This window comes from Grus americana, chromosome 14, assembly GCF_028858705.1.
Source record: "Grus americana isolate bGruAme1 chromosome 14, bGruAme1.mat, whole genome shotgun sequence".
In the NCBI taxonomy this organism is placed as follows: domain Eukaryota; kingdom Metazoa; phylum Chordata; class Aves; order Gruiformes; family Gruidae; genus Grus; species Grus americana.
The window spans coordinates 13,236,804-13,250,250 of NC_072865.1; the positions used below are offsets into that span (position 1 = coordinate 13,236,804).

The 13,447-nt window shown below is 39.8% G+C and overlaps 1 protein-coding gene across 2 annotated transcripts in view; it reads right to left on the reverse strand.

Moving 5' to 3' along the window:
• The window catches only part of ATP10B (ATPase phospholipid transporting 10B (putative)), a 154,550-nt gene that overhangs the window by 20,299 nt on the left and 120,804 nt on the right, over positions 1-13,447 (reverse strand). For both annotated transcript variants that reach the window (XM_054842253.1, XM_054842252.1), the window contains 4 exons: positions 10,171-10,302; positions 7,593-7,720; positions 6,191-6,443; positions 5,050-5,285 (listed from right to left, as the gene is read on the reverse strand). In XM_054842253.1, the coding sequence (XP_054698228.1) occupies positions 5,050-5,285; positions 6,191-6,443; positions 7,593-7,720; positions 10,171-10,302 (749 nt within the window). The remainder of the gene's footprint in view (positions 1-5,049; positions 5,286-6,190; positions 6,444-7,592; positions 7,721-10,170; positions 10,303-13,447) is intronic.

Genomic DNA, 13,447 nt, shown 5'->3' on the forward strand with positions numbered 1-13,447 from the left:
CTAGCAAACTCGTACATACTGAGGATAAGCCTGATGTTTTAGTTCTCTTCTCAGGTCTCTTACAAGGAGTCAGAGGCTGAAAAGTTAAAGCTGTCGTTCTTTAGAAATCCTTTCACCATGTTGGACTGCAGCAGAGAGTTACTGCCTGTAACTGCGTCTGCTGCCAAGACTGTGCGTTGTATGGAGAGCAATCCCAAAGAGCTTAACGGGACGGTTCTGATGAAGAACACACATGTGCAGACACAACTGTCAAAACAGTTACGTTGGGAATTATATTAAATTCAAACCATGAAAGACTAGAAACTCACTGACTGTTTGCTCAGCTATTCATATAATTGTGCATGTGCACGGCCACAATTGGAATGAACCTCATGAACCACAAATTATTACACATGGATCTCAGCCTCTCCTACCCATCATCATGCCACCCAATTTACTTTGGATCTATATCCTCAACATCTGTCTCTAGTTCATGCCAAAAAAGACAATGCATTAGTGGATATTCCATTTCAGCAGAAACTTTCTGAACTCTAAATTTTCCTCTGGAAAAATAGAAAATTGTGGCCTCAGAGACAGGTTTTAAAAACAGAATAATACAAAACCCAATATTTATCAGAAAAGCTTTTCTTATTTTCTTTTTCACATTCAGTGAAAACAGGGCTGACCTGAATTTCCAGCCTTATGGAACTTCAGGAGATAAAAAAAATTTTGACAAACAAGTCTGTTCATTGACCAGTCTGAACATATATAAAAACAAACAAAACAAAACAAAAAAAGAAAATCAAATAAATCATTACTATTGATGATGATCAGTTACATTTACCACCTTTTCAAAGTTAACAATTTTGTTAGTGAAAATGCTGATGTTATAAAATGGCTAGTGACATTCAGTTTTTAAGATTTCTTCATTAATTTGATAGCATTTCTTCTACTTGATGGCACTAAAACCTGATGACAATAGGACAATTGAAATCTTGATTAAATGCTTCTAATAGCAAGGCACTATTTATTGGAATTATTAAATCTAGGAGGAAAGTGCTGTCACAATCTTAATTCATAAGAACACCTAAAGGTAGACAGAGTAAATGTTAATTCTCTCTCTTGTTCCAAATTTGCTTACCATTTTATATTTTTCTTACTCTTTTAAAGTTCCCTTAAGTCCTTCTGTCGACTATAGCTCTGTTGTTATATAATACGTTATTTTGTTTTCCCCTCTGAACATCAAGAAACACTTTTTTTTTTTACTGTGAGGGTGACAGAGCGCTGGCACAGGTTGCCCAGAGAGGCTCCATCCTAGGAGCTATTAGAAAGTCGTCTGGACACGGTCCTGTGCAACTGGCCGTAGGTGAGCAGGGGGGTTGGACCAGATGACCTCCAGAGGTCCCTTCACCCTCAACCATTCTGTGATCCTGTGATGTCTGTCTCCCTCCAGATTTCTCATAAATGTTTATGAAAGGAGTCAATCGGTCACTATATTTCTCTCTCTCAGACACCCTAGGAGATTTCTGAAGAAACGACTACACTGTTCTTCTTTCCTTTCCATTCCACATAAAACCTGAGAAAGACGTACACAGACCTTGCACATTTTTATGGTATCAATATAAACACTATAGTCTTGGCAGGAATTCTCAACTGTAAGTTTTCAGAATAGTTTGAACTTGTGTTCAAACAGATCTGTTCAGATCAGTCTCTAATTTTTCAAGCGTAACTGTTAATAGGTAGACCTCTGTCTTTTTTATTTATGTTTAGTAAGACTAGCAAGAGATACGATTGCTGACAATAAGCTAGGAATTTGCTTTCCAATTGTCTAAGACCTGGTCAAGCTCCTTCCCACTGAAAATAGACTTTTCCATTGAATTTTTGGAAGCTGTAACTGGACATAGGATTCATCATTTCTGATGAACTGCATAAATTGTATGTAAGGAGGCTGCACAAACTGCCATGGACCATGAAGACTATGGACAAAAATATGGGAAGGAGCAAAACTAGAAGGTAAACCCTAGGAGTTAGACTCTGCATCATACCTATGTTACCGTTACTCCAGAAAAGAGAAGCAATGCTATTTAGTTAGTCCTCAAGGATCTGCAGGCTCCAGTTTAATTAATTTTATCAAATGCCATGAAAAACCCATCATCTCATCTCTATCTCAGAGATGCACTGAGATGAACATGCTAATTGATAAGAGCTTCTCGGATTTCAGGAAAACGTCAAAACTTGTCAAGCAGCGAACACTGTCACAAACGGGCAGGCTGAAATACATTCTGGAGCTGCAGAGCTTCCTAATTGCAGAACTGCTCAGAATACTGAGACAAAGTTCAGACACGCTGATTTGCAGGCACAATCAATTACCACTGTACAAATGCACTTAAAATACCATATGCAACCTGCATTCACGTAAGGCTCATTGAGAGTAAGTGAATTTTGTGATCACTGCATAGATAATTCTCCTTTAAAAACTGTTCACATATAAATTTGACATTTGTAAATGATTATCTTTTGTTTGGCACAGCTACTTTCCAGTTAAACTCTTTACGTTTTGTAGGATACTATTATGTTAATGGCCCTCTTGCTTTAAAATGCTTCTTTTGGCAACAGTTCTGACATGCAGGTGCTGATGGCAGATGCTGTGCTAACCCTTACCCAAAACCCACTGTGTCTTCTCAGCAGTGCAAAGTTCTTTAATTTTACTATTACCCGAGGCTACCAGTTTTCATGAATAGTTTCATGTGGCTGGCACATCTGCCCCTGGAAACTTGATATTTATTAAGAAAAAAGCCAACAACAACAAATTGTACAATGCCAGCTACTGGCCTTTGGACTTCACATTGTTTGTTATGTAAAGCAGGGGGTTTTTTATCTTGCATTTTGTTGATCTGAAGAAGCTGAGTCTCACAATTACATAGTGAGGATTGTGTTTGACAATCATTGACTGCCACCAGATACTTCAATGCTTTTATTTTAGCAGAGCCATTCATCCAGAAGGGCTTTGCAAGCCTTAAATTAATCAAGGTAAATTGTAGTCTTTTTGTCTTCACTCACACATTGTTCAAAGACGGATTTTTCTTACGAAACTTTGACTACTGAGATACGTTCAGGCCTACGATACTATCTGTGTAAGTGGAGTACTCAAGATGCTCCAGATTTGTAGCAAAGTACAAATGCATCAGGCAACGTGATACAAGTTCCAAAGTGCAGGAACCGCAGAGACACAGAAAATTTTATTATCCCCATTTAATTAAGAGGTAATTGGCTTGGCTGGTAAAGATAGATACTACTATGCATCATTTGAAGGATATCAACACACAGGACAGCCTCTGGGCAATATCTAAGTGTCTCCATTTTTACTACATCTTCGCATTTGCTGTAGAGGTTAAATGATTTATCCAGACAAGTGACACCTATTAGCAGCTAAGGCTGGTTATTTCCATGACAGCAGCTTAATCTTCCTCTACAAAGGATATGTTTGATACTAGTTCTTCAGATATTGTTTTCACAGGGAAAAAAACCAAAACAAACAAACCCCCAAAAAACCACACATAGCAGTTTGTTTCTAGAAGAAAATGTAGAGGCCTGACAGTAAAAAACATAATTGGGGATATATACTGGCAAGAAATTCCTTTATCACCCTTCAAAAGTCACGACCCATAAGTCAGTTCTCAAAAGTCATGACGCATGGGTTCTCAAGAGAGGTTCTCAACATCCCACGAGGACTGGGCTGGAAAATGCTAGGATAGCAATTGACAAAACCCCCATATTCCAAGATGAGGAGAAGTACTGACTGACACCTACTACACAACAGAGGAACTGAATGAGGCAAGTAGGATCTTATAATGAACATAAATTTACATCCTCCAAAAAAAAAGTCAGCAAGTCAAAAACTTTGCCAAGAAGAACAACTGCAGAAAATAAAGTTCTGAGAATTCTGTATGTATTAGATTTTTTTTTTTTTTTAAATCAAGTTTTGGAAGGGTTTTCCAGGCGTTTAATTTTAATTGGAATTCTAATTTTGGAAGTGTTCAACCTTCTCCTAGAGTCCATAAAAGCCTTGTCTGAAATGTCTGTTAAAAAGCTTTCAGGAAGAAAATAGCCTGACTTTAATTAGGTTGTGTTAGATTTTGGGAAGTTTCAGATCTAAAAATTCAGCAGAGTCTAAGATTTTCCTAGAAGCGCAATGAAGACAACATGTGCTTCCAAGTCAGTACTCGAGGTGAGGCTGAGGCCACCTAGCTACTGCAGGAGGACAAGACTCTTCAGCATCTTGCAGGGCTGAAGACCTTATTCTGATAAGCCCTTTTAGCTTAATTTCTATTATCTTTGTGAGATGTGCTGCTTTTTTTTTTCCTTGAAAAATGCAATATTTACCTTTTGACACACTAATAAACTCCCAGAACTGCTCTGGAGAGTGCAGCTTGGGCATTTTGCATGCACAGCACAAGAGTGGCTGAACTTTGTTTAACAGAGACATATGCTGCGGTGCCAGCAGCAGAAGCAGTTTGTGGCTTTCTGACCTGTGTTCAAACTCAGACTTCAAACCCATACCCTCTTCCTGACCATCATATCCCAGGAGGACCTGCGCCTCCTGTTTCTGCAAAGCCAGGCCCCAGACTCACGTCCCCACCTCTTCTTGCACCATATCCCAGCCCAGAATCCCGACCTCATTTTCCCCGGCATTTTAAAGTACCAGAACAGTACAAAAAGCTCATTCCTCTTTGTGCAAAGTACCTCTTGTTGTTATGAGCGACAGTAATCCTTGTACCCTGAATTCACGTCCTCCTCCTATCAAGCAACCATCACAAAACCTCACCTGTGTGCCCCCACTCTGCTGCTGCAGTCTCTGATACAAGGACCTGGATTCCCAAACCCTCCCCTAGCTCCCCGCTGACTGCAGCCTTCACACTCCAAGTCAGGACCCCAATGCTTTGTGTCTCCCCTTCCCCTCTCTCAGCTCCACCAGGGCTTGAATTTCTCCTGTCCACCTGTTGGCTTCCCATCACAAATGCAACAGAAAGGAGAACTTAAAATGCGTTAGCTCTGTCTGCTTGTACTCACAATGGTACTGCTGAACGCCACTTGAGACTGGTTGCTGTCACGACGACCGAGGGACCTGTTCCTCGTATGCCCCTGAAAATGAGCTCTAGCACTCTGGCACCTCCTTAAAGGTCTCATGGTCCTCTGCTTATAAGTGACTGGTCTCTCAATATTCATGGGAGGAAGAGTGAACTGATGAAGTTTTGCAAAGTCCTCATCATCTAAATCCAACTCTCTGTGGGTTTCCAGGCGCCTGGCTATAAAAAGAGAAAATGAAAGTTCACCTCTTACTCTGTTCTTTGCACTGCTCATGAGGAATTCCTTGGTTGGTTAAAAAACCTGAAACAAACTGATTCAAAGCCAAAACATCTCAAAAATCAGCACCAGAAAAACGTTTACTATCCACTTCAGTTTCTGGCAATTCCTACTCTCCAATTTTTATTATTGCAAGAAAACAAAAATGTGTTTTCAAGGCGATCAGTCACTTTTATGGACTTCTGCTAATGCTTGGTTTCCTTAGCTGCATTTTGCAATTGACTGGAACAGGAGAGTGAAATATGGTAATTCACAAATTTGCTAATGTTTTCAGTCACAGAACGCAAACATCTTTTCGGCAGCTGCTTGCCAGCTTAATAAAATCTTTCTCACTATGCAGAGAGAGAAAGTAGCGACCAAGAATAGGCCTGAGTCAAACCCAAGATTGAGAGCACTGAGTGCCAAGAGAGCTCAGATACAGACTGCAGCGAGGGTCGACTCAAGAAAATGTGTAGCTGTACCTTTCATATCGCACAGAAGACTATGGTAATTACTTTTGGACCCACTGAGTTTAATTACTAACTATCTCAGTTTGTGAGCTTATAAAAGGTTGGCTGGCATTCATTTAGAAATGAAAGAGAAAATGTTCTCTTTGCACTCTCTAGTGGGTATTGAACGCAGGGAAAAGCCTGAGATGCCTGCAGAGGGAACTGGAAAACCTTTCCCATCTGACTTCTGAGTCATTTAAAACACCTTCGCTTTCGTGAATCTCCGTAACAGGAGTCCCTCACAAAATGGAGACAAATCCTCTCCATTCAGTCAGGGGGCTCAGTAGGTTTAACTATTAAAATTCAAATTAATAACATTTAGTTGCTCAGAGAAAAGCAAGTATAAAATAGTGTCTCACCATTTTCCTGATGTGAAAACTCAATTCCATCGACAGTACAGCGTCGGAATACCATTTTGTTTTCTGTTAGTGTCCCAGTTTTGTCCGAGAAGATATATTGGATTTGTCCAAGATCTTCAGTAATATTTAGGGCGCGGCACTGTATGGGCAAATCTGCTTCTTCGTCATACAGGTCAATGTCATTGTGAATTAAGAAGACTTGGCCCAACTTGACTAACTCAATGGACACATAAAGAGAAATGGGGATTAAAACCTGAAAGAGAGATGAAATTCTCAGTGAGGGGTGAGACAAGTCTTACTGCTTTCCATCAGCAATGTTCTGGCACGAGTATACTAACAATTTTCAGAGAAATAGCTCTTCCTAGAGACGTATTGTAGTACTGGATAATAATAGTTCAGGGGAGAAAAAAAATCCTGCACACCACAGCAATGGATAAACAGGGACAATAAGTGACAAATTTAAGACAAGATTCCTAGAACACCAAATGCAAAGATGGGTCTTTCGGAGGATGCTCTCACAAAGCCCGTTTTCTGGACTGCGGTACACGCTGCTCTTACCCTCCCTGAAACTCTGAAAGGATGCACTAGCACAGAATAACTCTTAACGTAAAAAAGTTTCATGAGCAATTACCTTGCATGCAACACTTCCCACCCACTAGCTTCCCTGCCCTGAAATAATAATGAATTTTTAAGATGCACAAATATTCTGTTTCAGTAATGAAGGCTAATCCCCCAAGGAATTTCTGAGCAGCTCTGAAAGTTATCTTCACATTTCATTCATATTAAAGAAATTCTGTCCACTTAAATCTCAGCAGTTTCATCAACAATTCTGAAAAGTAAATGGGTTTTTTTCCCCCCATCCCATAAGATGTTCTCTCCCAATTAGGCTTAATCAGACTCAGATATACAAGCATCCTACTTCTAATTTAGCTTCTTTCCTAAACCAGCTGAACCATACCTAGTTATTAGTACCCATTGGCAAAAATGACAATTTTTGTTTCACTGTTTTCCTGCATTCTTATTTTGGAATTCTGGACATAGGCAGGGAAAAAAAAAAAAAAAAAAAAAAGAAAGCTGACATTTGGATCTAAACATCCTCTTTATTGCATATGCTAGAGATTCTGGAGTTATTTAAAGATATAATACACATCCTTCCTATCTACATCCTTGTGGGGTTTCAACAGCAAGAAAGAAAAACCTGCAGTTAGAATAGGAAAAAAAAAAAAACAGGGAAGATACATTATTTCACACTTGGATGATTTGAAACACTCCTAGCAATATTTTCAAATAGGATTAAGAAGGTACTGCACAGCTATTAGTTGATATTAGTTGTTCATTAGTGATTATACTCAGTTTTGAATAGCTTTTTCCTTGGAGGTAACAGAGAGGTTTTGTGTTTTACCTGCAACAGGATTATCATTGTCAAGAACATGTAGAAACCAGCAAGAACCGGAGACAGAAAATTGCCATTCTCATCTGGGACATCATAAGGTGGATGCTCTGAGAAGTTTCCAGTCCAAATGCCATGCCCTGTAGGAATGATACACAATATTCAAATATGCTGAGCAGTAAGGTGATTGACACAGCTTCTGAAATTTGCAGATATGGACTGCTATGATAATTAAAAAGAAAGAACATTTCCAAAGCAACAGTCCCTGAGCAATGCTGTAAATCTACTGGAGAATGCAAAGTATGTGCGGAGCTCTGTAGCATATGCATATAATTGATATGCTAGTACGAAACAAGTGGTCGTGGATATTTTTATTCACCTTTCCTTCAGGAGGTGTCCCCCAGGGCTCTGCACAGATCTCTCCTCACGCTACATCCTGCTGCTGGAGGACTCCAGCTTTACCACCTATCTTCAAAAATCCCCAGTGCTAAAGATTGCCATTCTTCTTTCTAACAGAAAGAAACCTTATAACCTTTGTATAGACAAACTGAAATCTTTCTTACCCTGACCATTCTTGATTTCCATCTGTCTTTGTTAGAGTTGATAAGCCCCCTATAATTCAGTCTATGCAGCTCATTTTTACATTCCCTTCAATTAAATCATACCCCAAAACTGTTTTTTCCCCTGTGTCTTAAGTATCAGTAGATATCATTGCACTACTATAACAAAGCCTCCGGTTCAGGACTTACTAGCAAGCCCATCACGATTACCTTGCCACCTTTTATACTGCTCTTTCTGAAATAAACTTTGCTCAAGGATGTTACCAAATCTACAGCACCAGAAACTTCACACAGAGCTAGGACAAACAACTCGGTTTTCCTCATTGCATCATTGCTCCAGATGCCAAAAACCTCTATTAGTCCACTTCGCATATCCCGCCCTGATAAAACTATTAGCACCGATTAAGCAAGCAGTTGTTTTGCAGCATCTGCCTACTAAAATGTTGCCAAAGGAATTCAAATTATTTCAGCAATACTTTCTGGCAGCTAGAGACCACGATAACGTCTCAGCAAGGACAACTATGCTCTATAAGCCGCTTCTTACTCCAATTTTTCACCGTGTGCAAGAAAAATCCTCATAACCGATCCACCAGTGATGTTTCTTCCTAGAACCTCACATTTAGACAAGGTTGCAAAGCAAGCACTCCTGGTACACGTTGAATGGATGAAAGCTAACGGACTTGTTACTAGTCTACGTGTTTCACTTAGACTACGAATATTTTATATTTTTTTTTCCAAACCTGAGCAGATAAATTATTTTTTAAATGCTGATTTTGTCATCTGAGACCGCTTTAAACCTTAAATTAAAGGACTTTATTACTCAAGGGCCCCTACGCACCAGACAAAGACAAGTCTCTAAATCTACATGACAGCAGCCAGGCAACAATGAAAATAAAGTCTCTCTCTTCCTCACACAGAGCTCAGTTGTCAAACTGAAATCCAATTTCTGCGCCAAGAAAGCCCACTGCAATGTGAAGCAGCAAAATTAAAAAAAAGCAATTAAGTCAGTTCAATTGTTCATCTTTTTGGGTGGCCCTGTCTTCTAATGGTGTTACGCTGGTGACTGGCTGGTGTGTCACGTCACTCGCCTCCAGGGCACGTTGAGGAAAACGTGACAGAACCACGTGACTTTGCCGCTACAAAACTAATTCGGAGCAGTTGCACTAAGCAAGTTATCACCGAGATGAAATCGATTAAAAAAGAAAAGGGGCTTTGAACACAACGCGCTTATGGGAGCCTCTGTTATCTCTTTAAAGCAGTGACCCGTTCAAAAGTTCGTGGGCTTAAAATTTGGCCCTTTCCTTGGGATTATGGGATGCTATTAATCCTGACCTGCCTGGGACAGATTGCAGTCAGAGCTGGAAGGCAAGCAGGTGCTTATGTGCAGTGAAAATGATGGTTTGGAGATCAGCAAACTCTAGTCGGCTAACCCCAGTTACTATATTCAAGTGTGCTCACTTGCAAGGACCGAGAAAAACGCAGGCTTTTCCTACCTAAACAATTAATCCATCTCGCAGCCTGCTGTAAAGGGGCTTTTGAGAAGGAAGGTAGCTGTGAACTTGATGAATTAGTCATGTGCTGCTCATGGGTTGTAAATTGGGCAGCTCTGGCTAACATCACCCCTGAACGTGTTAGAGGAAGTTGGTACTGAAATGAAGGCAAAACTACATCATTTTCCTTTTGTTGTTATACGCAAGGAATAAACATCCACTCAGACGCAATCTCAACTGGCAAGTACTGATTCCTAGAATGCATTAACCCAACGGCTTCCACTTGTTTGCTTCACACATATTTTACCACAGTGGAGATGGGGCTTATCAGAAATATTTATAGCCGTGGCTGGGTTTTCTGCCATCTGAATTGCTCAGATTTGCCGTTTTAACTTGTCCATTGGAAAGACTAAAGAGCCTAAAGATGCCAAGAGCATTCAGCTCTAGATCTGATCTCACCCATGTCTATAAGATCAATTTTAACCACCATTTATAAAAACCCCAATGAAACAGAAGAAGATTTTTGTCAGTGCTTCATACCTACAGCTCCAACAAGACACATCACGAATAGGAGTCCCACACATAAGAAAATATCTGTATTCATCCGCCGCTCTATCTTGCTGCGCTTGTAACGAGGACCATTGTTATTTAGCATGGCCTTAGTTTCATGACCTTCAAAACACAAATGGATATCATCATGTTTATGTAATAGTTTGTACATTTTCTTTTTTTGTTTGTTTGTTTGTTTGTTTTTTTAAAGTATTTCTCTCACAGAATGAGAGCAGGATTCTCATGACTAATGTTAATTTGACTCTGGTTTCATTCAGTAATTTTATTGCCCACCTTCTCATTTGACTGAATAGCAGAATATATCAGACACTAAATCTAGAGGCTTACAAGAGACCTACATTACGTTACAGATTTCAGCTGTTACATAGATTTTACTTTCCCAAAGACAGCAGATTCAGTAGGATCGCAACGTTTATATAAATATTCAAAAGCCAAATCTCCTTGAGAGTAAGAGGAAAAAGAACAATAATATTGTATTTTTGTGTTTTAAAAACACCTTGATTAGGTGCTATAGAGATTCCTGAAACCTACATTTGAATATTTTTCAGCAGCTATTTAAAAGCCACTAGACACATTTCATGTATTAACTGAAATAAAATCCAACATGTCAGATCCAGCAGTGAAAGACGCTAATGTTATTTATTTTTTCACTATGTGGTTGTAAAGCGCTAACAAAACAGTAGGACAAGAAATAGAAAAACCTCAGTTCTTAAAACTTACTGAATGAGAATTGAGCTGGTATATTTGTAATGGAAAAAGAGAGCGCTGTAAGACGACAACAAGCAGAAATTGCTTTTTCTGTACTATTAATATCTAAACTGTGGCTCCACAATTGGGATATCTGGATACCATCTGTTGCTATATTAAATGGTATCTTTTATGTTTATTTCTACAGCCTTTTTCCCTGAAAATACAGACCCTGCAGACTTGTGTTTAGTTTTCATTTGTATGTGCATGACGTGTGAGAGGGACTGTTTTCCAGGCTACTTTTCGGCTTTCTCTAGGGAAGTGATTTGAACCAAAAGCTGGAAGTTAGGTGCGATTCAATCACACCTGCTGGATTCATTCCAGGTTTACATCAAAGGTTATTAATTGAGGCAGAAAGCAAGAGAGAAAATTACTCTCCAGCCTTATGTTCAGGACATTCACCCAAGAGCTGGGATTCTTGGCTTCCAGTTCCAATGAATATGTAATTATTTACACAGCCTGGAGCTGTGTCAGTGGGACCAGCTTATACTACCAATGCTCCTTCCTTCCTACCTCCTGTTCACGTACATACCCGCCTGTTCCACACACCCAGGTACTCAGGGTACAACTTGTGAAGCAGGAGATGTGTGTTCACTCCCAAACAGGAAGAACTGCGAACAAACCCCACGTCTTCCCTTCGGTGAACAAATGCTCTAACCACTGAGCTACACAGAAGAGGAGGGCACCGCTGCCTGCACTTCTGCTCCTCCAGCAGCTGTGTGAATCTTGTTCCTCACTTTTCTTTTATGTCACGCTTAATGGAATGGTTTGTGTTGAAAACAAAACAAGACAAAAACCTCTAATCCCTCCCAGAAAACTCTCAAGGGAATGTTGATGGATACATTTCAGGAAGAAAATGGGAAGACATTTCTTCCCAAATATCAGCTCTATCATTCCCTTCCACTTCAGCTGACCAACAGGAAAAGGACATGTGTAATACAGGTATCACCTTGCAAGAAACAGAATATCAGAAATAAGAGGAATAAACTACTTTGTTCTCTTCTAATCCTCACAGATTCATATGCTGTGCAACAGCACCTCACCTTACCACCCCAGTGGTATCTTGTCTATTTGTGGATGCTGATGGGCTTATTTAAAACTTCATTTTTGTACTTTATTATTTGAAAAGCATATAATTCTTGCTGCTGTCCCTATCACAATGAGAAAACTATGCTGGCTGTTGCTCTGTAATGAGGTTTTTGTGCATTAGCGCTATCGCTTTGTGTAGAACCGTATGGGTAGCCATGAAAAGTATAACCATATTTGGGTCAGATGAGAACTGCCCAGGCTAAACAATCACAGTAAGAGATGGCTCTACTCTTCACAGAGACTTCCATTAGAAAGTAGGTTTGAGGAGTAATAGAGTTATAAAAATGGAGAATGTGCCATCTTATAAACGTGACTAATCATGATTGTTCAGAAAAGGTCACAGACCATGATTAAAAGCCAGAGTATAATCAATGTCAAAGAACCCCAGAAACGAAGCTGGTACTGGCTCAAGTGAGTCTAATTTTAGAAGAAAAAGAATAAACTTTTATACTGACATTTACAATAAGATGTCAGTTGGAAATTGAATTGAAGGCTTACTCAGATCAGACACCATATCTTGAAAATGACTTTAAAGCTCCAACCTTTCCTACTAGCAGCTTAAGCAACATTAACAGAGATCCACATTAGGATCTGCGCTGGTGGTCAACGGAACGTACTGGAAATGACTTGAGTAAAGAGAAGAAAAATAGGCATCCTAACAGGAGAAGGGAAGACAATTTACTCCAATTCTATAGGGAATGATTCCTACAGAGGTTTTTATACAGTAGTTACTTCCAAAAAAAAGAGTGATAGGTGTGGCTCTGGCTCTCCTCCTCTGTCCGGTAGGCACCATCCTTACATGTGGTGTTCAGAGAGACAGGCAATGAAAGACCCAAAAAGTGAAGGCAACTTTAAAAACATATGGGAGCTATAGTCATTTAAAGTCCACTTCTGCAATAGTGAAACAAAATGGCCAGGAATCAGGTAAAATAATCCGGATGGTAGAGATTAATCTAAGCTAAATGACTCTTGCAAGATGGTGACTTCTATTTTCTCTTAGATGGCTCAGCCTTGAACTCCCTGCTGCTGATTAAACATAAAACAGGTGACATGACTCTGCTGGAAAGATAAAAATAACCAATAATGGGATTAATTGTTGTGTTTAAATTGACTTTTATTTAATCTACAAATAAAGAGGACAGCTGATACTCTGTTTCTGGAGCAGAAGAGGGCACAGCTGGCAAAGCCAATGATAAATCATGCTCACTGAGTACAAGCAGCGGTAAAAGACGCTGAGGAAAAGATGAGCTGACCCACTGCTGAACCTGGCACTGCTGCTTTTGAGCTGGGCACTGACACTGTCTTGCTTGGTTCGTGTCTCTACTGCATGAAATTCATGGTTGCACGGACACACTATGTCTATGTCAGCACAAACCTGTGCTGCTGCCGGCTCTTCTGTCACCTCCAGCTG